The sequence below is a fragment of the Babylonia areolata genome, chromosome 11 (genome assembly GCF_041734735.1).
Source record: "Babylonia areolata isolate BAREFJ2019XMU chromosome 11, ASM4173473v1, whole genome shotgun sequence".
Lineage (NCBI taxonomy): Eukaryota > Metazoa > Mollusca > Gastropoda > Neogastropoda > Buccinidae > Babylonia > Babylonia areolata.
The window spans coordinates 42,279,071-42,304,748 of record NC_134886.1 but is presented as its reverse complement, the minus strand read 5'-3'; the positions used below and the strand labels follow the sequence as shown (position 1 = coordinate 42,304,748).

At 44.5% G+C, this 25,678-nt stretch overlaps 1 protein-coding gene across 6 annotated transcripts in view; it reads left to right on the top strand.

The window, feature by feature from the left end:
* LOC143287746 (echinoderm microtubule-associated protein-like CG42247) overlaps nucleotides 1-25,678 on the top strand; it is a 138,585-nt gene that overhangs the window by 98,928 nt on the left and 13,979 nt on the right. For all 6 annotated transcript variants that reach the window (XM_076595997.1, XM_076595996.1, XM_076595998.1 and 3 more), the window contains 8 exons: nucleotides 806-875; nucleotides 4,255-4,350; nucleotides 6,817-6,915; nucleotides 11,311-11,463; nucleotides 15,341-15,499; nucleotides 17,290-17,403; nucleotides 19,371-19,508; nucleotides 22,330-22,461. In XM_076595997.1, coding sequence (XP_076452112.1) covers nucleotides 806-875; nucleotides 4,255-4,350; nucleotides 6,817-6,915; nucleotides 11,311-11,463; nucleotides 15,341-15,499; nucleotides 17,290-17,403; nucleotides 19,371-19,508; nucleotides 22,330-22,461 — 961 coding nt within the window. The remainder of the gene's footprint in view (nucleotides 1-805; nucleotides 876-4,254; nucleotides 4,351-6,816; nucleotides 6,916-11,310; nucleotides 11,464-15,340; nucleotides 15,500-17,289; nucleotides 17,404-19,370; nucleotides 19,509-22,329; nucleotides 22,462-25,678) is intronic.

Sequence of the window (25,678 nt, the reverse complement as noted above, 5' to 3'; positions counted from 1 at the left end):
GTGTGTGCGTGAACATAAATGTAAATAAGAAAGAAGCGCGTTCAGATGAATGTCTAGCAGATTAGACAGTTGGGTCGTTACTTTACTTTTTTTTTTTGCATTCATTTTCTCTTCTTTTTATTGATATTCGGCAACTGTTCAAACTAAGCACTCAAATGTGTGAAGAAGTCTGGACTTATTTGTATACTCATGCAGGCCGTTAATGTAAGGGGACTATGCATAGACGTAGATATGCATTGAAAACGTGTGGGTGAAACTCATTCGTTGATTTCGAAACTCCCACCACCACTATCACCCTATCCTCCCCCCTGCTCCCTCCTTCCCCGTGCCCCCCCACACACACACACCCCCCCCCCCACACACACACACACCCCCTCCCCACGTTTGAATAAAAGAAGAAGAATGCATAAAAGCTGGAGTACAAGTGTTGTATTGTATTACTCTTTTTTAACAACAGATTTCTGTGTGTGAAATTCGGGCTGCTCTCCCCAGGGAGAGCGCGTCGCTACGCTGAGAGCGCCACCCCTTTGTTAATGTTGTTGTTTTGTTGTTATTGTTTTTCTGCCTGTGATTTTATTTGTTTTCCTGTCGAAGTGGATTTTTCTACAGAATTTTTGCCAGGGACAACCCTTTTGTCGCCGTGGGTTCTTTTACGTGCGCTAGGAAGTACCAGCAGCAGTTGAAATTGTGATGGTGGAAACTGTGATGGGCTAGTAGTTGTCAGTGTTGTGGTACGTGGCTAAAGATGATGGTGATCATGATGATGATGATGATGATGATGATAATGATGACGATGATGTTTCAGTCTGGCACTCCATCCTTACGGACCTTTCATCGCCTCCGGTCAAATGGCGGGCAGGACTCCTGAAGGAGCGGTCAGTTCTATGTTTTATGATCGTGCTTTTACAGAAATACACACAAATAATAGGCCTTAAGATGCCTTAATGATACATGTCAGTACTATGTTTTGTGATCGTGCTTTTACAGAAATACACACAAATAATAGGCCTTAAGATGCCTTAATGATACATGTCAGTTCTATGTTTTATGATCGTGCTTTTACAGAAACACACACAAATAACAGGCCTTAAGATGCCTTAATGATACATGTCAGTTCTATGTTTTGTGATCGTGCTTTTACAGAAATACACACAAATGATAGGCCTTAAGATGCCTTAATGATACATGTCAGTTCTATGCTTTATGATCGTGCTTTTACAGAAATACACACAAATAATAGGCCTTAAGATGCCTTAATGATACATGTCAGTACTATGTTTTGTGATCGTGCTTTTACAGAAATACACACAAATGATAGGCCTTAAGATGCCTTAATGATACATGTCAGTACTATGTTTTGTGATCGTGCTTTTACAGAAATACACACAAATAATAGGCCTTAAGATGCCTTAATGATACATGTCAGTTCTGTGTTTTATGATCGTGCTTTTACAGAAATACACACAAATGATAGGCCTACATGTCAGTTCTGTGTTTTATGATCGTGCTTTTACAGAAATACACACAAATGATAGGCCTTAAGATGCCTTAATGATACATGTCAGTACTATGTTTTGTGATCGTGCTTTTACAGAAATACACACAAATAATAGGCCTGAATATGTCTTAATGATACATGAAATGACACAGATGAATATTTAATGTTAATAACTAATGACAGTTATCGGACTTGCTTTGCTGTGACTGAGTTGAGTGTTATTTTGGTGTATATATATATATATATATATATATATATATGTGTGTGTGTGTGTGTGTGTGTGTGTGTGTGTGTGTGTGTGTGTGTTGTGTGCCAAATTTTGCCGTTTTGCTTATAATTTGTATGTATCACAGACTTCAAGGCTTCAAGCAAAAACGAAGGTCATGACAGACATCATCAGAGACTTTTTGTTTGCTGATGATTGTGCCCTCAACGCTGGATCTGAAGCTGACATGCACCTCATCATTGACAAGTTTGCCACTGCCAGCAGGAACTTCGGCCTTACCATCAGCACGAGGAAAACTGAAGTTCTCCATCAGCCAGACCCAGGGAAACCCCACGTTGAGCCCAACATCACAGTCAACGGACAGAGACTCAGTGCGGTGGAGCGGTTCACATACCTTGGCAGCACACTGTCACGAAATGCGACCATCGACGATGAAGTGAACGTCAGGATTGCAAGAGCAAGCGCAACCTTTGGTAGACTCTATGCAAATGTCTGGAACAGAAGAGGCATTGGTCTTGAGACCAAGCTAAAGGTCTACAGAGCAGTAGTTCTCCCCACACTACTGTACGCCTGCGAAACTTGGACAGTGTACCAACGACATGCCAAGAAGCTGAACCACTTCCACAAAATATGCCTCAGGAAGCTACTGAACATTAAGTGGCAAGACAGGACCCCAGACACGGGGGTGCTTGCAAAAGCCACCCTTCCCAGCATCTTCACCATCCTGATGCAGCCCCAGCTTCGCTTGGCTGGACACGTGGCGCGCATGCCAGACCATCGGCTGTCCAAAAGGCTCTTCTATGGCGAGCTGCAACAAGGGAAGAGATCACACGGAGGTCAGAAGAAGCGCTTCAGAGATACTCTGAAAGTCTCTCTGAAAGCGTTTGATATCAACCCTGACTCCTGGGAAGAATATGCAGTGGACCGTGACAAATGGCTCGCTGCTGTGCACAAAGGCACCAAGTTGTGAGAGGCCAACAGGACTGCTGCAGTTGTTCAGAAGAGGCAGGCCAGAAAGTCACGGGCAAACAAGCTCCCTGACAATGATATGCATGTCTTTGTCTGCCCCAACTGTCAGCGAACATTTCGTGCGCAGATAGGACTATTCAGCCATCTGCGCATTCACAGATAGATTCATGAGCATCCTCCTCCCCACCCCACCACCACCCTCCCCCCATCCCCCAGCTGGATGACAACGATGGTCATCATCGATCTCGATGGACACACACCACCCATCCATCCACCCAGCTATCTTTCCATCCATCCACCTAACTCTACCCATACATCCATCCAACCAGTTACCCATTCATCCACCCGACTCCATACCCATCCAACCACCCGACTCCATACCAATCCATCCACCCGACTCTCTACCCTTCCATCCACCCAAGCAACTCTCTACCCATCCATCCACCCAACTGTCTACCCTTCCATCCACCCAACTCCATACCAATCCATCCACCCAACTGTCTACCCTTCCATCCACCCAACTCCATACCAATCCATCCACCCAACTGTCTACCCTTCCATCCACCCAACTCCATACCCATCCATCCACCCAACTCTCTACCCATCCATCCACCCAACTCCATACCAATTCATCCACCCAACTCCATACCCATCCATCCACCCAACTCCATACCAATCCATCCACCCAACTCTCTACCCTTCCATCCACCCAACTCCATACCAATCCATCCACCCAACTCCATACCCATCCATCCACCCAACTCTCTACCCTTCCATCCACCCAACTCCATACCCTTCCATCCACCCAACTCTGTACCAATCCATCCACCCAACTCCATACCCATCCATCCACCCAACTCCATACCAATCCATCCACCCAACTCTCTACCCATCCATCCACCCAACTTCATACCCTTCCATCCACCCAACTCCATACCCTTCCATCCACCCAACTCCATACCAATCCATCCACCCAACTCTCCACCCTTCCATCCACCCAACTCCATACCAATCCATCCACCCAACTCCATACCCTTCCATCCACCCAACTCCATACCCTTCCATCCACCCAACTCCATACCCATCCATCCACCCAACTCCATACCAATCCATCCACCCAACTCTCTACCCATCCATCCACCCAACTTCATACCCTTCCATCCACCCAACTCCATACCCTTCCATCCACCCAACTCCCTACCCTTCCATCCACCCAACTCCATACCAATCCATCCACCCAACTCTCTACCCATCCATCCACCCAACTCTCCACCCTTCCATCCACCCAACTCCATACCCTTCCATCCACCCAACTCTGTACCAATCCATCCACCCAACTCTGTACTAATCCATCCACCCAACTCTCCACCCTTCCATCCACCCAACTCTGTACCAGTCCATCCACCCGAGTCTCTACCCATTCCTCCATCCAGCTCTCATCCCAACTCATCAGTCCATCTCTGCACCAGTCCTTCTGCCCATCCATCCATCCTCCCGTGTATCCATCCCTCCACGTGTGTATGAAGGCAGAACAAAGGGACATGACTGCTACGTGTTGCAGGCCCACATACGTGTGTGGAACGCTATGACGCTGAACATCGTCTCTGTCATTGGCATCGGGGCCTTTCAGGGAGGAGTGTCCTGTGTGTCTTTCTCCGTGAGTCACTCGTGGCTGTGTTACGCAAAATTTGCAAATGAAATAAGATAGAATAACAATAAAATAAATTATATATATATATATATATATATATATATATATATACTGGAAATTAACCAACAATGAGTCCAGGAGATGAAATGATTAACAAATAGTAAAGAGTGGTAACTCTCCATTCACGATGAATGAATGAATTGTGAATGGAGAGAGTACCACTCTTTGTATATATATATATATATATATATATATATATATATACATATATATATGATAGAAGAAAATAAAACACAAGAAAATGAAATCAAATAGATTTTTTTTTAAAGATTTTTAAATAGTAAAATGAATTCAGATAAGATAATGTATAAGATAAAGCAAAAATGAAATAAGTATGGAAGCTCCAAAAAGTCGTTTTCAGCTTCAGTGATTTACTATAATTTATTATGGAAGCAGAGACGCCGTGACAGAATCTGAAAAGCGATTAGCTAAGACTTCAGATCCAGTGTTCGCCAGTGATCAGGGTTCGATGCCACGATGCGATGTAATGTTGGACGGGCGCAATAGCCGAATGGTTAAAGCGTTGGACTTTCAATCTGAGGGTCCCGGGTTCGAATCACGGTGACGGCGCCTGGTGGGTAAAGGGTGGAGATTTTTACGATCTCCCAGGTCAACATATGTGCAGACCTGCTAGTGCCTGAATCCCCTTCGTGTGTATACGCAAGCAGAAGATCAAATACGCACGTTAAAGATCCTGTAATCCGTTTCAGCGTTCGGTGGGTTATAGAAACAAGAACATACCCAGCATGCACACCCCCGAAAGCGGAGTATGGCTGCCTACATGGCGGGTTAAAAACGGTCATACACGTAAAATCCCACTCGCGTATGTTCGAGTGAACGTGGGAGTTGCAGCCCACGAACGCAGAAGAAGAAGATGTAATGTTATCTTGGGCAAGGCACTTTACTCCGATTTTAATGATAATAACAATGATGATGATGATGATTATAATGATGATAATAATGATAATGAAATAAAGGTTTTTATTATAAGGCAGTACCCCCCATCTCAGATGGGGCTCACCACGCTTTACAATAAAATATACAAATTTAAGGCTAAGTGACGTAAAAATATGTACAAAGTCAACACAGTCGCACGTGACAATGGCTAAAATATACATATATTTAAGACTAAGTAGCATAGAAGTATGCAATTTATAAATCAACACAGGCACCATCACAGTCTCAAAATACACAGGAACAAACCACAGCAAAACAAGACACATCACATTCGAAGTAAAAATGAACTTCTCACTTCACCCACGTGTGAATGGGCACCTGACTTTGGTTGGTGAAGAGTTAAAAAGGTTCCGGAAAGGATTGGGCCCCGCCTTCTTCGTTCGTGGGCTGCAACTCCCACGTTCACTCGCATGTACACGAGTCGGCTTTTTTTTTTTTTTTTTACGTGTATGACCGTTTTTACCCCGCCATGTAGGCAGCCATACTCCGTTTTCAGGGATGTGCATGCCGGGTATATTCTTGTTTCTATAACCCACCGAATGCTGACATGGATTTCAGGATCTTTAACGTGCGTATTTGATCTTCTGCTTGCGTATACACACGAAAGGGGTACAGGCACTAACAGGTCTGCACATATGTTGATCTGGGAGATCGGAAAAATCTCCACCCTTTACCCACCAGTCGTCGTTACCGAGATTCGAACCCGGGACCCTCAGATTGAAAATCCAAGCATTAACTACCCGGCTATTGGGCCCGTCGGCTCCGCCTTCCTATGCCGAGCCCTTGACACAGTGGATATGAATTCACTGCCCCGATACCCGTGAAAGGCTGCGGGACTTTAGCTCTTCAGTGAAAACGTTCAGGAAGGAGGAATTTTTGTTGAATGTCCCGTCACACATATCGGTGATTGAAGACATTTGTTAAAGTATTTATGAATACATATGAGTATTATCGGTTAGAAGGGGTGGGAGATGTGGATGAATGGAGGGTTGGGGGAAACTGGGCAAATGAGGGTAAAAAAACGTTCAGTTGAAGCTGAGCAAGTGGGTTTTTCTTTCGTACTTTGGCAGTAACATTTTGATCAATGGTGTTTTGGCTTTTGCTTTATACACTTTTCCAGGCATTACTTATGTTGTATGTGTTAATGCTGTTGAAATCCTCCACGCTCGAATTGGAGTGAAAGCATGTGTGTATGTGTGTGTGTGTGTTTGTCTCTGTGTGTGTGTGTGTGTGTGTGTGTGTGTGTGTGTGTGTGTGTGTGTGTGTGTGACGGAGAGAGAGAGACAGAGACAGAGAGAGAGAGAAATTGCATGAACGCATGTGTACATGAATGGATGTCCATGTGCTTCACACACACACACACACACACACACACACACACACACACACACACACCAGACATCTTTTTCCAAACGTGATCCATGCAGAACGTGTTGGGTTTTCTTCCATGAACAGAAAGAGGGACTGCTGCTAGCGGTGGATGAGAGCGATCGTCACGTGCTGAGTCTGTGGAAGTGGGGAGATGACGAGGATAAGCCCCTCGCTCAGACCAAGGTATGTTGACCGCCCTCTTGACTGATGTCACTTTCAGAGAGGTTAGTTCTTTCTCTTGTTGGCCGTTCGGTTCTTTGCCCAGGACATATTTCAGCTCACCTCTGATTCGTGGTATTTGTATTTGTATTTGTATTTCTTTTTATCACAACAGATTTCTCTGTGTGAAATTCGGGCTGCTCTCCCCAGGGAGAGCGCCTCGCTACACTACAGCGCCACCCATTTTTTAAAAATATTTTTTTCCTGCGTGCAGTTTTATTTGTTTTTCCTATCGAAGTGGATTTTCCTTCAGAATTTGGACAGGAACAACCCTTTTGTTGCCGTGGGTTCTTTTACGTGCGCTAAGTGCATGCTGCACACGAGACCGCGGTTTATCGTCTCATCCGAATGACTAAAAGTGTAGTTTCGGAATGGTTACATCTCTGGTTGGTCGTTCAGTCCTTTGTTTACCCAGACCAAGATATGTTAGCTCTCTTCTGACTGCTCTGTTGTAGAATAACACTCTTCTGATAGGTCGTTCAGCACTCGGCTTCCCAAGTCAGGGCATATTTAGCTCTTCTGTGACTGGTCTGATTGAAAATGAAAGCTCTTCCGATCAGAAGTTCAGCCTGTAGCAGGGGTCAAGGTATGTTTGCTCTTGTCTATCAGCCAGTTTGCTCGTTTGATTTGACGAACAAACCATAGTTCTCCTCTGATTGGTCAGTTTTTGAGAATGAACACTTTCTGATTGGACGTTCAGTCCTGTCTCAAAGATTCGTTAGCTCTCGCTTGATCACTCAGATTAAGAATAACTATTCTGATTAGTCGTTCAAAATATAATACTTATTTTTGCATTGTCATAAAAACAAACAGGGAAGACAATTAAACCCGACCATTTGCAAATCTGGGTATATTTTTCTTGTTCTTGATGCGTTGAAGGGGTTACCTTGTGGGTTTAGCTTGCCGAATGTCTTTGTGTTCGATTCCCGCAAAGACACGGGTTTTTACTCCTTCCCTATCCTCTCCACTGAAACGTCACTTGTGGTGTGGGTGCTGGCCTTTCCGATCAGACACTATACGGAAGTCTGTGTTATTGACATATCAGCTTTGGTAAGTAAACATGTATATTATGTATGTGTGGAGTGATGGCCTAGAGGTAACGCGTCCGCCTAGGAAGCGAGAGAATCTGAGCGTGCTGGTTCGAATCACGGCTCAGCCGCCGATATTTTCTCCCCCTCCACTAGACCTTGAGTGGTGGTCTGGACGCTAATCACTGGGACGAGACGATAAACCGAGGTCCCGTGTGCTGCATGCACTTAGCGCACGTAAAAGAACCCACGGCAACAAAAGGGTTGTTCCTGGCCAAATTCTGTAGAAAAATCCACTTCGATAGGAAAAACAAATAAAACTGCACGCAGGAAAAAATACAAAAAAATGGGTGGCGCTGTAGTGTAGCGAGGCGCTCTTCCTGGGGAGAGCAGCCCGAATTTCACACAGAGAAATCTGTTGTGTTAAAAAGAGAAATACAAATACAAATATACATGGAGATTTTACCGGAATATGCCAACGCATATTGTATTTATGTGACTAGTCCTGTGCTTCTCATAGCATGAGTAATTCTATGTGTAGATGTTATTCAGAAAGAATTGGGGGAAAGACTTTTGCATATTACGTCAAACAGGAATTGGTTTAACTGTTGGTCTGGTCGGGGTTTTTTGTTGTTGTTTTTTTGTTTTTGTTTTTTTTTGGGGGGGGCGGGGGGAGTTTGGGGGGAGTTGGTTGGGTTTGTGTGTGTGTGTGTGTGTGTGTGTGTGTGTGTGCAACAAATGTTTGTTGTAAAGATCTTTCATCAATATATTCCCAGTGTTTTGGGACAAAATGTTTAGCAAATATTACATGTATACAAAAAAGAGTTGTAAGCGGTGTACGCATGTGTGCCAAAGAGTGTGTGTGTGTGTGTGTGTGTGTGTGTGTGTGTGTGTGTGTGTGTGTGTGTGTGCATGCTGACATGTAAAACGTGTTGGATGAGCGAGCGGATTTTTATTCAGTTCTGCCGTATATTTGTTTGATAATTATTTTGCCATTAGACATTTTGTGATTAAAGATGACCAGGGATGCGCATTTTCAGCTTCTGCCCTACGGACGTACATCTATAAATAAGGTAGTACGTGTGTCTGTAATTCACATGGTTTCCCAGGTCACAGTAGTCATGTGTGTGTGTGTGTGTGTGTGTGCGTGTGTGCGTGGCACTGGGTGGCATGTAAAAAAAAAAAAACACCAACACATAAGAGAGAGAGAGAGAGACTGTGTGTGTGTGTATGTGTGTGTGTGTGTTAGGGAGAGAGAGAGAGAGAGAGAGATTATGTGTGTTAGTGTGTGTGTGCGCGCGCGCGCACGCGCTCAGGGAGGGAGTGTGGTATGGGCAGTGTGGGGGTGATGGTGCTGTGTGATAAATCATGTGTGCATGACTAAGTGCGTGCCTCCTTCGTTTATGCGTGTACAGGCCTTTGACTGTTTATTTGCGCACATGCATGTGTGTTCACATACCGGAACTCATGTCATGTAATGATTATTGTGCTTTTGAGCATAACATGTGTGAGTGCTTCCGTGTATGCCTGTTTGTGTGTGTGCACTTTCACGTGTTAACCGTTGCGGTTGACGTGGTCTTAATTAAAGCAACAACTGACTGACCCCACGTGTGTGTTTGTTGTCTGGGTGTGTGTAGTGCAGCAATTGTATCCAGTCTCAGTGCTGTATTTGATGGTTGTTTAATGGTGAATGAATGAGAGAGAGAGAGAGAGAGAGAGAGAGAGAGAGAGAATGAAAAAGAATGAATTTATCGATTTCATGTCTTTCCACTTTCAAGGATGTGTGTGAATGTTTGTGTGCGCGTAGATGCGTGCGTGCAGTCGTGCGTGCGTGTACGTGCGTGTGTGTATGTGTGTGTGTGTCTTTCTGTCTGTGTATGTGTGTGTCTATGTGTGTGCCTGCGATTGTAAGAGCGCTGTGTCCTCTCCTCTTTTCCTTTTCACGGTTTGAGCATGACAGACCCTGCCGTTTGTTTCAAATCGTTTGTTCGTTCAGTCCTTGGCCCTGGACGTCGGCCGTGCTAATTTCATTATTTTGAAGTCGGTAAAACACCCGTACCCCGTGTGGTCTGCTGTGAAGATCAGAGGTGTGACAGAGCTTCACGTTGAGCTCATAGCGCGGGGTCGTTGGAATGTCGGGACTGTGTCTTTGGGGCACCTTCAGAGAAGGACGGTGTGTTCAGCATAAAATATGATGATGATGTTGTCATGATTATGATGAAGATGATGATGATGGCACGTATCTTACTGGACAAGTGTTAACTTTTTTTTTCCATTTGTGTCAGTGTATGCATAAGCTTTTTTTTTTTTTTTTTTTTTTTAATAGTGGTTGGATTTTTTGTTTGTTTGTTGGTGTTTAAAAAAAAATTGTTATTTCTATTTCTTCCGTTTGAGTTTTTGCAGGGATTATGAGAGTGAATGGCTTGTAGGAAAGCACTTTGATTTTATTTTGCGTACATGTTTTATTGATGTGAAATACCAAACGTTGCAGTGGTAGCAATAACGTCATAAGATAGGAAGTCTGACATGCGTTTTATGTTTCAGTTTCTCACGAGGGAGTCACTCCGTTCGGTATATCCATATACGCTACACCACATCTGCCTGACCAGGAGCACAACTCAGCGCGCTCAGTCAGGTCTTGAGTCCATGCATGTATATTTGTGTTCCATTCAGAGTGGATTTCTTTCTACAGAGTTTTGCCAGAGGACAATACTTAGGTTGCAACGATTTCTTTTTCAGTGCGCCAAGTGCGTGCTGCACACGGGACCTCAGTTTATCGTCTCATCCGAATGACTGGACGCTCAGTTTGATTTTCCAGCCAAACTTGGGAGACAGGGCGAGACCGGGATTTGAACCCACACCCTCACGGACACTGTATCAGCAGACAGGTGTCTGCCACCTTCCTCTTTTGCCCAGCGTATATCACAGATTGACATAAGTTTACATTTGGGCCAACAGCAAAGTGAGAGCTGTATTATCAATGGTTTCTCCAGTCAATGGGAAATCATTTACAGCTTAGTCTTTTGTGAAGGGCTATGACTCTCAAACTAGGAGGCAAAATTGCACTGGCTCTTAGTGCTGCAGCCTTGTGGGCTAGTTGGCCTTTGGGAACCATCCCAACGCCGACTGTCCTAAAACCCTCTTGGTCGAGAGAGTGGGGATGTAACCTGGGCAAGACACTCTCCACTATACTCAAATTCTAGCCCAAATAGTCCGAACAGCAGTTGCCTCCTCTGCTGTTCTGATGGTCATAGTCGGACACGACTGACTATCATATATAGCCCAGCGTACACAACTGGATAGATGTTTTTAGGGTGTTATTTTGTTCCAGACTACCATAGAACATGTAACGTACGGGTGTTTCTATCCGTTCGACGAGAGCATCCTGATCACCTTCGGCAAGCAGCACCTGTACTTTTGGAAGGTGTTCAGGGAACGGCTGGAGGGGCCCATCCGCAGAGACACCAAGAGCGGCATCTTTGAGGTACCTGGCATCCCCAGCTGGCTGTAGCGTGTGTGTGTTGTGGCTTCTGTAGTGTGCTGGAGGGTGGGAAGGGAATCACAATCAGAATAACTCGATTATCTCGGTGACTGAAGAAATAAAGTGTGTTGAAGTATGTGAATTATGCAGTTTGCGAGCAGATCCGTAAAATTTGGCATGTAACATAGTCACAGCAAAGCAAGTCCGTTAACAGTGCCACACGCACACGCGCGCGCACACACACACACACACACACACACGCACACGCACACACACACCCGCCTGTATGCATGCATGCATCCGTGCACCCTTTTTTGTATAATACACTTGCACAACTTATCAAACAAATATTATGGTGAAGTCGGAAACAAGCATTTACAAGCTGTAAAACACACAACCAATTTTTTTAAGCAAATAACGCATGGGAGCATCAATTAAAGACGTAGGAACATCAGTTTAAGTCATAGGAGCATCAGTTACATCAGTGAAGTTAGCATCATTACAGTAAAATGCTAATGATAAAGTTAAATGTGCAGCCATGGATTGGGCCACTGAGGGTTGACTGGGTTGTTATAAGCAACCTGGTTTGATGTGTGTGTGTGTCTGTCTGTCTGTCTTTTTTTTCGTCCTAACAGACAAACTTTTAATATTTTTTACTTTATAACTGCAGTGGATATAATCGTCATAAAAAGCTGCAAAATCTTTTGCTGGCAGATTTGCTTGGTCTGTTCGTTGAAGTGTCAGTTGTCAGGATAGAGCTACATAATTTATACCGTTGCTGATGAATGTGGTAACTGATAAGCTGTAATGTTTTCTGAAAGCTGCAAAAACAGTGGGGAAAGTCCTTGTCGAAGGTAACTTTGCTGGCATCACGTATGTCTTCCACTGTGTGCACGCACTTTTTGTACTCAATCTCGAGTCACGGTGTGTTTCTGAGGAATTTGTATGAGTTGTTGGAACTTTTTTTTTTTTTTTTACTTTGCAAGTATCTGATCTTCCTCCCATTTCTTGAATGTTTGATTTTTTTTATGTATGCTGCGTTTAACTGGTTTGGAATGAATGGTGACTTACTTTGTGCACTGTGTTACTGTATTCCCCCTCACACAAGTCTAACCTTATGGGCAAGATGTTTTACCCGTCTCTGAGTCTGCCCGTGCATGTCTGTACTTGTATCGCAACCTCAGAACAGAATATCACTCCCCAACACAGCACATCGGAAGCGGATTTCGTGTCTTTTCAAGGCAGTCTGAAAACTGGCGTGGACCGCTTGTTTTCCAGGGCTGACTTTTAGAGGTTGGTTGGGGCAGGGTGGATGTTGGTTGGGGCAGGGTACACGTTGGTTGGGGAAGGGTGGATGTTGGTTTGGACAGGATGGGTTTTGATTTGGGCAGGATGGATTTTGGTTGGGGCATGGTATTTGGGTCAGAGGAGATGCTGGTTGATGCAGGGTAGATGCCGGTTGGTACAGAATGAATGATGATTGGGACATAATGGATATTGGTTGGGGCAGGATAGATTATAGCTGGCCATAGGGCAGAGTGGTTGGGGCAGGGTAGATTATGGTTGGCCATAGGGCAGAGTGGTTGGGGCAGGGTAGATTATGGTTGGCCATAGGGCAGAGTGGTTGGGGCAGAGTTGATGATGGTTGGGGCAGAGTGGTTGGGGCAGGGTAGATTATGGTTGGGTCTAAGTGGATGTTGGTTGGGGCAGGGTAGATAATGGTTGGGCAGGGCAGATGATGGTTGGGGCAGAGTTGATGATGGTTGGGGCAGAGTGGATGATGGTTGGGGCAGAGTGGTTGATGGTTGGGGTGGTTGATGGTTGGGGCAGAGTGGATGATGGTTGAGCAGGGTAGAGTGGATGATGGTTGGGGCAGAGTGGTTGATGGTTGGGGTGGTTGATGGTTGGGGCAGAGTGGATGATGGTTGGGGCAGAGTGGATGATGGTTGGGGCAGAGTGGTTGATGGTTGGGGCAGGGTGGTTGATGGTTGGGGCAGAGTGGTTGATGGTTGGGGCAGAGTGGATGATGGTTGGGGCAGAGTGGTTGATGGTTGGGGCAGAGTGGATGATGGTTGGGGCAGAGTGGATGATGGTTGGGGCAGAGTGGATGATGGTTGGGGCAGAGTGGTTGATGGTTGGGGCAGAGTGGATGATGGTTGGGGCAGAGTGGATGATGGTTGGGGCAGAGTGGTTTGGGGCAGAGTGGATGATGGTTGGGGCAGAGTGGATGATGGTTGGGGCAGAGTGGTTGGTGGTTGGGGCAGAGTGGATGATGGTTGGGGCAGAGTGGATGATGGTTGGGGCAGAGTGGATGATGGTTGGGGCAGAGTGGTTTGGGGCAGAGTGGATGTTGGTTGCACAGGGTGCATATTGCTTGGGGTAGGGCGGGTTGATGTTGGTTGGGCCAGGGCGAAGTGGGTGGCTTGATTTCTTCACTGTGTGTTGATTCTTTTCTGTGTCAGTACGCTCCGTGTGGAAAGCCATGTGCACACACATTTATCACTGACAATTGTTTTGTTTTTTATCACTTTTTCCCCGCTGCAGGATGTTGGCAGTCAGAAACAGCTGTTACTTTCCCTTGTCTACCGTCTGTCTTTGTTTCGTTGTGTGTGTGTGTACGTGCATATATGTGTGTGTGTGTGCGCTTGCTTGCATGTTTGCCTGTCTATTGAATCATCTGTATACTTTCCAAATACCCACTGCATTATTCATACGTCTTTGCCGTGATTCCTCTTATTATTTATTTTAATACTTATTTAATTTAACCTACGGTTCTTTTTATCTAAATTTCACCCTACCCTTTCTTTTATGGCTCTTCCTGTCGTGTTTCAGAGAATGAACTTTGAACCGGGTAAAAAAAGTTTTCGTTTGTGAATTTACTCTGCGACGAATTGTGTGGAAATCTCATGGATGTAGGTATGTATGTAAGCTGGGAGGACAGTTTGTACAGTTTCTATTTTACGAGTGGATGCTTGATCACAACAATTGTGCGATGGTGTTTTCATTCTGCAATTAACAAAGATATCACCATCCCCATCGAACAAAAACCAGAAATATCCGTGCATGGCGAACTGAACGCAATATAAGCCACACATGCAAACCACAATCACTGAGAAACAGTTTCAGAAAGCACATTTGCACTTCATCTCTCTGTGTAGCACTTGAAATGATGGCATTATAATTGTTACAGAAAAATAAAAAGAGAAGAACTGTGGACATAATTTCCATTCAAATATCTCACGGCAGAGTGAAACAACACTAAGAAACGATGCCATGTTGTGATCATTGTTTAACTCTCTCCATACGAACGGCGAAAGAGACGACGTTAACAGCGTTTCACCCCAATTACCATCATCAAAATATTGCAAGCGGAACGCTCTTATACTGAAGAGGTGAATGTTGACAAAGAACACCGCAATTCTGACGACGGAAGTTAAAGGTTGGGTCATTCAGACACCCACTGGACATCCGATGGGTCTGTGTAGAGGAGAAGAGAGGACTGGTCGTACTGAGTGAGTTAATAATACCGACGTAGAGAGAAAACAGTCAACCATCAGGCAAAGGTGTAAAAATCAGAGTTGCCCTATCAGCCTTGAGGACTTGGTGCCCCTGGTTTGTTTTGCACGATCTGTGTCTTGTCTGGGAAAAAAATCCCTCAAGTGGCCCTGGTGGACCACACGGCTGTAAAGATCGATCATGTTTGGCTGACGAGGAGTTTCATGTTTGTTTGCTTGACCGTTCAGTGTCCTTCAAAATGAGAGAGTCTGTTTCACTGACATGTGAACATTGCAACACATCAACTGTGTACCAATGTGTGTGTGTGTGCGTACGTACTTGTGTGTGTGGTGGTGGTGTTATTATTGCTTTTGTCGCTACGCAGGAAGAGACGCCGATGTTTGTGACGTCAGTGTGTTTCTCCGCCGATTGTGACGTCATCACGGGCGACTCGCGGGGCACCATCACGGTGTGGTGCCCGGATGAGGAGGACATCTTCAGGGTCAGGCTGCAAGTGGCCGAGTCCACCAAGTTTGCGCATAAGGTGAATGGAAAGAAAAAAGTATATAAAAAAGAAGAAAAGAATATATATATATACATATATATATATATATATATATATATATATATATATTCTCCTTAATGTAGTTTATTCTTGTAATTTCCTGTTTTAGTGTCCTTAATTTTGGGTGTATATATATATATATATATATATATATATATATATTCTCCTTAATGTAGGTTATTCTTGTGATTTCCTGTTTTAGTGTCTTAATTTTGAGATCAATATATCGCGTAAGGTGATTTATTTTATTTTATTCCTTAATGTAGTTTATTCTTGTAATTTCCTGTTTTTGTGTCCTTAATTTTGGACCTGTTTAACGCATGAGGAGAATTGCTTTTTATTCCGTAATGTGGGTTATTGTTATGATTTCCTGTTTTAGTGTTCGTAATTCTGAGACCTATTCAAGGCATAATGTGTTTGTTTTTGTTTTCGTTTTATTCCTTTATGTAGGTTATTCTTGTAATTTTCTGTTTTCGAATCCTTAATTCTGGGACCTATTTAACGCATAAGGTGATTTTTTTTTATTCCTTAATGTAGGTTATTCTTACAATTTCCTGTTTTAGTATCCTTGATTTTGGGACCTATTTAACGCATACAGTGTATTGTTGTTCGTTTTTTTCATTCCTTAATGTAGGTTATTCTTGTAATTTCCTGTTTTAGTGTCCTTAATTCTGGGACCTATTTAACGCATACGGTGTATTGTTTTTTGTTGTTTTTTTCCCGTAATGTACGTTATTCTTACAATTTCCTGTGTTAGTGTTCGTAATTCTGGGACCTATTTAACGTATGCTGTGTATTGGTGTGTTTTTTTTCTTTATTCCTTAGTACAGGTTATTATTGTAATATCCTGTTTTAGTGTCCATGATTTTGGGACCTATTTAACGCATACGGTGTATTGTTGTTTTAATCCGTAATGTAGGTTATTCTTACAATTTCCTGTTTTAGTGTTCTTAATTCTGGGACCTCAGCTTTCATCATGCTCAAGAACATCTGGGCATCTGGAGCGATCAGTATGAAAACCAAACTCCGCATCTTCAACTCCAGTGTGAAGTCAGTTCTGCTCTACGGATGCGAGACATGGCGGACAACACAGACGATGCAGCAGAAGATTCAGACATTCTTCAACACCTGTCTGAGGCGAATCTACAAGATCCGATGGCAGGAGAAGATCCGAAACGAAGATCTGTGGGAGCGAGCGGGACAGGAACCAGTGGCCAAGCAAATACTGCGAAGGAAGTGGGGCTGTATCGGACACACCCTCAGGAAGCCAGCGTCCAGCATCACACGCCAAGCCCTGACCTTGAAACCGCAGGGAAAGAGGAAGAGAGGCCAGCCTCGCAACAACTGGAGGCGAGATACCGAGGCAGAGCTGAAGCAGCAAGGGACCAACTGGACTGGAATGGCCAGAACAGCCCAGAACAGAGTGCGATGGCGAGGGGTCGTCGATGGCCTATGCTCCACCAGGAGCGATGGGCAAAATGAATGAATGAATAATTCTGGGACCTATTTAACGTATACTGTGTATTGGTTTTTGTTTTTGTTTTTTATTCCTGAGTGCAGGTTATTATTGTAATTTCATGTTTTAGTGTCCATGATTTTGGGACCTATTCAACGCATATGGTGTATTGTTAGTTTATTCCGTAATGTAGGTTATTCTTATATTTTCCTGCTTTAGTGTCCTTAATTCTGCGACCTGTTTAACGCATAAGGTGAATTTTTAAAATTAAATTCCTTGATTAAAAGAGCGTTACATGCTGTCTGTGTGACAGAAGTATGTGTCCTGTCTGGTGATGCTGACAAAAGACATCCTGTTATCTGGCGGGGGCAATGAGATCAAGGCCTGGGACGTCAGGAGGGATTACATGCTGATTCTGGAACGGGTGGTGAGTTTGTGTGTGTGTGTGTGTATGTGTGTGTGCGTGTGTGTGTGTGTGTATGTGTGCGCGCTACGGGGCGGAGAAGGGGTGTAATTTGTATGTGTGCGTGTTGTGTGAGTGCGTGAGTATGTGTGTTTCATTGACACTTCAGTCATAAGTCAGTGCTGAGTATGTTTGATTTATCAACGAGTACAGTATTGGGGTTTTTTTAAGGACGCAACCTCTTTTAGGGACATTTCAGACATAAGATATTAACAAAGGAGTACAGCATTGTCTTTTAAGGACGCTTCGTCATTTAGAAACGCTCAGTGATGAGTCAGCGCTGGGTGTGTTTCATTAATGAAGATGTACAATATTCTTTAAAGTATACGTTGTCTTTTAGGGTCATTTAAGACATATGTCAGTGGTGGGTATATATCATTAACTAAGCAGTACAGTATAGTCTTTTAAGGACGCTTTGTCTATTAGGGACACTGTTGTCAAACGATGCTGAGTATCTTTCATTGACCAATGAGTACTGTATTGTCTTTTAAGGACGCTTCGTCCTTTAGGGACATTTCAGACATAGCAGTGGTGGATATATATCATTTATATCATATATATACTCAAGAACCATCCACCTGAAGATCTTGTCATCAGCCCCATCCACGTGTAATATGCGGCTTCTGTTCAAACGTGTGTGTGTGTGTGTGTGAGAGAGAGAGAGTGTGTGTGTGTATGTGTGTGTGTGTGCAGTGCGTGCATGTGTGAGTATGCACGAGTTTTTATATTGATATGCACTTGTATGTATCCTAATTTCTACTGTATCTGTGTTTGTGTATGATTTTCAATTTATGTTCGCACCTTGTTATATACTCCCCACACCCCCAATATTCCTTGTGACCCTGGTACACTTGGTAATAAAGACATATTCTATTCTATTTTATTAATCGAGTACAGTAGTCTTTTAAGGACGTTTCGTCTTTTTTGGGACACATCTGTCAAACGATGCTGAGTTTGTTTCATTAACCAAGGAGTACAGTATTGTCTTTATGGACGATTCGTCTTTTAGGGACATTTCAGACATAAGATATTAACCAAGGAGTACAGCATTGTCATTTAAGGACACGTTGTCTTTTAGAGACAACTGAGACATGAGATATTAACCAAGGAGTACAGCATTGTCTTTTAAGGACGCATCGTCTTTTAGGGACATTTCAAACATAATTAAGATATTAACCAAGGAGTACAGCATTGTCTTTTAAGGGTATGTCGTCTTTTAGGGACATTTCAGACATGAGATATTAACATAGGAGTACAGTATTGTCTTTTAAGGGTATGTCGTCTTTTAGGGACATTTCGGTCAGACGTGAGATATTACAAGGAGTACAGCATTGTCTTTTAAAGACGCGTTGTCTTTTAGGAACATTTCGGTGTGTGCACATGCGTATGTGTGTGGAGGGGGGTGGCGGGAGTGGGGGGGGTAGATCATGAGGTATGTGTGTGTATGCATGCCTATACTGTGGGAGCAACGGAATATTGGAACGTGCAGGTGTGCATATATATGTGCGTGGGGGTGGGGGTGGGGGATATGGGCGTATGTGTGTGTGCTGGTACAAGTAAGGGTTCATCTCTGTGTGTGTGTGTGTGTGTGTGTGTGTGTGTGGCATGGAAGCTGCGATACGTAGCCTAGAAATGAGTGTGTGGAGGAGGGGGTAGAGGAGGTGCAGGGTAATGTGTGTGTGTCAGGCATCTGCTTGGCAGATGTGGCGTAGCGTATATGGATTTGTCCGAACGCAGTGACGCCTCCTTGAGCTACTGAAACTGAAACTGAAACTCAGACATGAGATATTAACCAAGGAGTAACGCATTGTCTTTGAAGGACGCGTCGTCTTTTAGGGACTTTTCAGACATAAGATACTAACCAAGGAGCGCAGTGTTGTCTTTTAAGTAGGCTTCGTCTTGGTGATGAGTCAGCGTTGGGTGTGTTTCAGTTACCCCAAGTGCACGGAGCTGTGCGGAAGATCGTACCACTGAGCCCCACGGGGCTGGATGGCCACATCTTCCTGGGAACCACCCGGAACGTCGTTCTGGAAGGTACCCTGCAGTCCATGTTCAGGGTGATTGTGCAGGTGAGTTGCCGTCACACAGCTAGGGGGCAGTTTCAAAGTAATTTTTCTCAAGGAGGCGTCATCGCGTTCACATCACATACCCTGCACAACACCGCATTCACATCACATACCCTGCACATCACATACCCTACACAGCACCACGTTCACATCACATACCCTGCACAGCACCGCGTTCACATCACATACCCTGCACATCACAGGTACTGCACAGCACCGCGTTCACATCACAGGTACTGCACAGCACCGCGTTCACATCACATGCCCTGCACAGCACCGCGTTCACATCACATACCCTGCACAGCACAGCGTTCACATCACATACCCTGCACAGCACAGCGTTCACATCACATGCCCTGCACAGCACCGCGTTCACATCACATACCCTGCACAGCACGGCGTTCACATCACATACCCTGCACAACACATACCCTGCACAGCACCACGTTCACATCACATACCCTGCACAGCACCACGTTCACATCACATACCCTGCACAGCACCGCGTTCACATCACATACCCTGCACAGCACCGCGTTCACATCACATACCCTGCACAGCACCACGTTCACATCACATACCCTGCACAGCAGCGCGTTCACATCACATACCCTGCACAGCACCACGTTCACATCACATACCCTACACAGCACCACGTTCACATCACATACCCTGCACAACACCGCATTCACATCACATACCCTGCACAGCAGCGCGTTCACATCACATACCCTACGTTCACATCACATACCCTGCACATCACTGCGTTCACATCACATACCCTGCACAACACGGCGTTCACATCACATACCCTGCACATCACTGCGTTCACATCACATACCCTGCACATCACATACCCTACACAACACCGCGTCGACATCACATACCCTACACAACATCTGCTAGACAGATGCCTGTCTCTTTCTCTGTGTTGAAATTCAGGCTGCTCTCTCCAGGGAGAGCGCGTCGCTACACTGAGAGCGCCACCCTTTTTTGTTTTGTTTTTTCCTGCCTGCAGTTGTTGTTGTTGTTTTTTATGTTTTCCTATTGAAGCGGATTTTTCTAAAGAATTTTGCCAGGGACAATCCTTTTGTTGCCTTGGGTTCTTTTACGTGTGCTAAGTGCTTGCAGCATACGGCACCTCGGTTTATCGTCCCAACCGAATGACTAACGTGCGTCCATACCACCGCTCAAAGTCTAGTGGAGGGGGAGAAAATGCTGGCGACTCTGCCGGGATTCGAACCAGTGCGCTCATATTCTCTCGCTTGCTAGGCGGACGCGTTACCTCTAGGCCATCACTCAACGTAAGTTTTGCCAGAGAGCAACACTTACGCTGCCATGGGTTCTTTTTCAATGCGTCATGTGTCTGCTGCAGACGGGACCTCGGTTTATCGTCTCATTGACAAGACGCTCAGTTTGATTTTCCAGTCAAATTTGGGAGAATGGGTGGATGGCACAGTGGTGACGCGTTGTCCTACAAAACGAAGGAATCTTAGCTTATAGGATCGAATTCCATCCTCGTCCAGTATTTTTCCCTTCCACTAAACCTTGAGCGGTGGTCTGGACGCTAGTCATTCGGGTGAGACGATAAACCGAGGTCCCGTGTGTAGCATGCACTTAACGCACGTGAAAGAACCCCCGGTGACAAAATTCTGCAGAAAAATCCACTTTGTTAGGGAAAGAAAGAAGACACTTGGGGGCGGAAAAAAGAGGTAAATATGGGTGGCTCTGCGGCACTGCAGCGACGCGCTCTCCTTCAGAAGAGCAGCCTGAATTTCACACAGAGAAATGTGTTGTTTGAACAGCAACAACAAAAAACAAGGTCAAGACAACAACAACAACAACAACAACAACAAAACAACAACAAACACGAAAACAGCAATAATACAGAAAAAGAAGTATCCAAAATTTCGGTTTGTAGATATTTGTCAAGGATGATTGACGTAATATGTTACGATCTGTTTAGGAACATGGAGTGATACAATACAATACAAAACAATACAACACCACATAATACAGTACAATACAATACAGTGTAATACAATACGATTCAATACAATGCAAGACAACGAAATACAACACAACACTAAACAACACAATACAATACAATACAATACAATGCAGCATAACACAATACAATGCAATGCAATGCAATGCAATACAATACAATGCAACACAGTTCAGTACAGTGCAGCACAGTACAGTGCGATATGGTATAGTATGGTACAGTACAGTTCAATACAGTTTCAATTCAGTTCAATATACAGTGTAATATATCACTTCACAATGCAACTCGACACGACACACTCAGTACAAGACAACACAAAACAACACAGCGTAGCACAGCACAACGCAACATAACACAACACAGCACAGCACAACATTATACAACACAACACAGCACTGCACAATACAAAACAACACACCACAGCACAGCACAACGCAACATAACACAACACAGCACAGCACAGCATTATACAACACAACACAGCACAACGCAGCGCAATGCAATGCAACGCAACACAGCACAACACAACACACCACAGCATAGCATAGCACAACATAGCACACTCAATACAGCACAACAAAACATAACACAACACAGCACAGCAAACCACACCACACCACACACCACACCACACCACACCACAACACAGCACACCACACCACACCACACCACACCACACCACAACGCAACACACCACAGCATAACATAGCACAGCACGACACAGCGACACAGCACAACGCAGCCCAACACAACACAACGCAACACAACACAACGCAACGCAACGTTACACACTACTATCCGTGTTTCACGTGCCAGGGGCACAGCGGAGAGCTGAAGGCGGTGAGGTCCCACCCGACAGAGCGGTCCTTCTTCACGGCGGGTCACGACAGGACCCTGGTCAAGTGGTCAGACCACTCACACCGCGTCACCTGGATCACCAAGGCCAGGGTACGTGCGTCCTCCATACACCCCTCACACAGACACACAGGTAGATAGATAGATGGGTAGACACGGACACAGACACACAGGAAGACAGGAGAAGGAATTTTGTTTATTTCAGACAGGTACATAGGTAGACACAGACAGAGACAGACAGGAGAAGGAGGAATTTTGTTTGTTTTAGATAGGTAGACAGTAAGGTAGACACGGACAGAGACAGAGACAGGAGGAGAAGGAGGAATTTTGTTTGTTTTAGACAGGTAGATAGACAGGTAGACACGGACAGAGACAGAGACAGGAGGAGGAGGAATTTTGTTTTTTTTAGACGTGTAGATAGACAAGTAGACACGGACAGAGACAGGAGGAGTAGGAGGAATTTTGATTGTTTTAGACAGGTAGATAGACAGGTAGACACGGACAGAGACAGACAGAGACAGGAGGAGTAGGAGGGATTTTGATTGTTTTAGACAGGTAGATAGACAGGTAGACACGGACAGAGACAGGAGGAGTAGGAGGAATTTTGATTGTTTTAGACAGGTAGATAGACAGGTAGACACGGACAGAGACAGGAGGAGTAGGAGGAATTTTGATTGTTTTAGACAGGTAGATAGACAGGTAGACACGGACAGAGACAGACAGGAAGACAGAGAGGGACAGGAGTAGGGGGGGGGAGGAATTTGGTTCAATATCCCGTCACACTTGCTGGTGATTGTAGACATTTTGTTAGAGTATTGTTGTTCTTTTTGTTGTTGCTGTTTTAGGGGGGGGGGGTATTGTTTTGTTTTGTTTTTACATTTGAGTGTTATCGTTCAAGACGGAGACAGGTAGACGAGAAGACACATACAAAAAACACAAGACAGGCAGACTGAGACAGTCAGAAAGACAGACACAAACAGGTAGACAGACACAGACAGGTAGACACAAAATTGTAGATGAATACACACAGGCAGATAGAGACAGTCAGGCAAACAGATAGGCAAACAAACACAGAAAGACAAGATCGTCAGACAGACAGACAGACAAACAGACAGACAGAGGCAGGCAGACCGGAAGACAGACTCAGACACACAAACAGTCGGGCAGGTCGGCAGACAGAAACAGACAGGCAGATAAACGGGCAGACCAGACAGACATATATGCAGACAGATGCAGACAGGCAGGTAGACATGCAGACAGATAGATGTGTAGACACAGAAGGGCAGACAGACAGATTTACAGAGAGGTGCTTAGATCATTGCGAATGAGCTAGACCTATACTCTGTTGCCAATACCAACCAGTGAGCTAGACCTATACTCTGTTGCATGAACTAGATCTGTAGTCTGTTCCCAGTACAAACGAATGAGCTAGACCTATACTCTATTGGATGAGATAGACCTGTATTCTGTTGCCAGCTACAGCGACTGAACAAGACCTGTACTGTGTTGAATGGGCTAGACCTATACTCTGTTTCCAGTATCACGAATGAACTAGACCTGTACTCTATTGGATGAACTGGACCTATACCGTGTTTGTACCTATACTTTGTTGAATGAGCTAGACCTATACTCTGTTTTCAATACTAACAGATAAGTTAGACCTATACTCTCTGTTGCCAATGCCAGCGAATAAGCTAGACTTATACTCTGTTGGATGAACTAGACCTACACTCTGTTGCCAATACAAACGAACGAGATAGACCTATACTCTGTTGGATGAACTATATTCTGTTGTGAATACCAACAAAACTAATGATCTAGACGTATACTCTGTTACCAATACCAACAAATGAGCAGGACCTATACTGTGTTGAATGTGCTAGAGCTGTGCTGTTAGACATATACCCTCTTGAATCAGCTAGACATGTACTCTGTTGCCAATACCAATGAATGAGCTAGACCCATACATTGTTGAATGAGATAGACCTATACTCTGTTGTCAACACCAACAAAACTAATGAGCTAGACATATACTCTGTTGCCAATGTCAACAAATGAGCTCGACCTGTACTCTGTTGCCAATGCCAACAAAACTGATGAGTAGACCTATACTCTGTTGCCAGTACCAACAAATGAGCTATGCATATACTGTTGCCAATGCCAACAAATGAGTTATTCCTATACTCTGTTGAATGAGCTAGACCTATACTATGTTGCCAATACCAACAAATGATCTAGACCTATACTCTGCTGCCAACTCCAGTAAATGAGCAAGACCTATATACTCTGTTGGATGAACTAGACCCATACTCTGTTTCCAGTGCCAACGAATGAGATAGACCTATGCTCTGATGGATGAGCTGGACCTATACGCTCTTGTCAATACCAACAAACGTAATGAGCTAGACCTATGTTGCCATACCAACAGATGAGCTAGACATATACACTATTGCCAATACCAGCAAATGAGCAAGACCTATACTCTGTTGGGTGAGCTAGACCTATACTCTCTTTCCAGTATCACGATTGAGCAAGATCTATACTCTGTTGGGTGAACTAGGCATGTACTCTGCTCAGTGAACTAGACCTATACTCAGTTTCCAATATCACGATTGAGCAGAACCTATACTCTGTTGGGTGAGCTAGACCTAGAGTGATGGCCTAGAGGTAACGCGTCCGCCTTGGAAGCGAGAGAATCTGAGTGCGCTGGTTCGAATCACGGCTCAGCCGCCGATATTTTCTCCCCCTCCACTAGACCTTGAGTGGTGGTCTAGACGCTAGTCAGTCGGATGAAACGATAAACCGAGATCCCGTGTGCAGCATGCACTTAGCGCACGTAAAAGAACCCACGGCAACAAGGGTTGTTCCTGGCCAAATTCTGTAGAAGAATCCATTTTGATAGGAAAAACAAATAACACTGCACGCAGGAAAAAATACAAAAGTGTAGCAACGCGCTCTCACTGGGGAGAGCAGCCCGAATTTCACACAGAGAAATCTGTTGTGGTAAAATGACATACAAATACTGCGTTTCCAGTGCCAACGATTGAGCAAGACCAAAACTCGGCTGGATGAGCTGGACTTATACTCAACTCAATGAGCTAATCCTATACTCTGTTGAATGAGCTGGACCTACACTCTGTTGAATGACCTAGACCTACACTCTGTTGAATGACCTAGACCTACACTCTGTTGGATGAATCTGACGTATACTCTGTTGCCAATACCCACGAATGAACTAGACCCATCCTCTGTTGAATTTGCTAGACACACAATACTCTGTTGCCAATAATAAGGAATTAGCTACACCCAG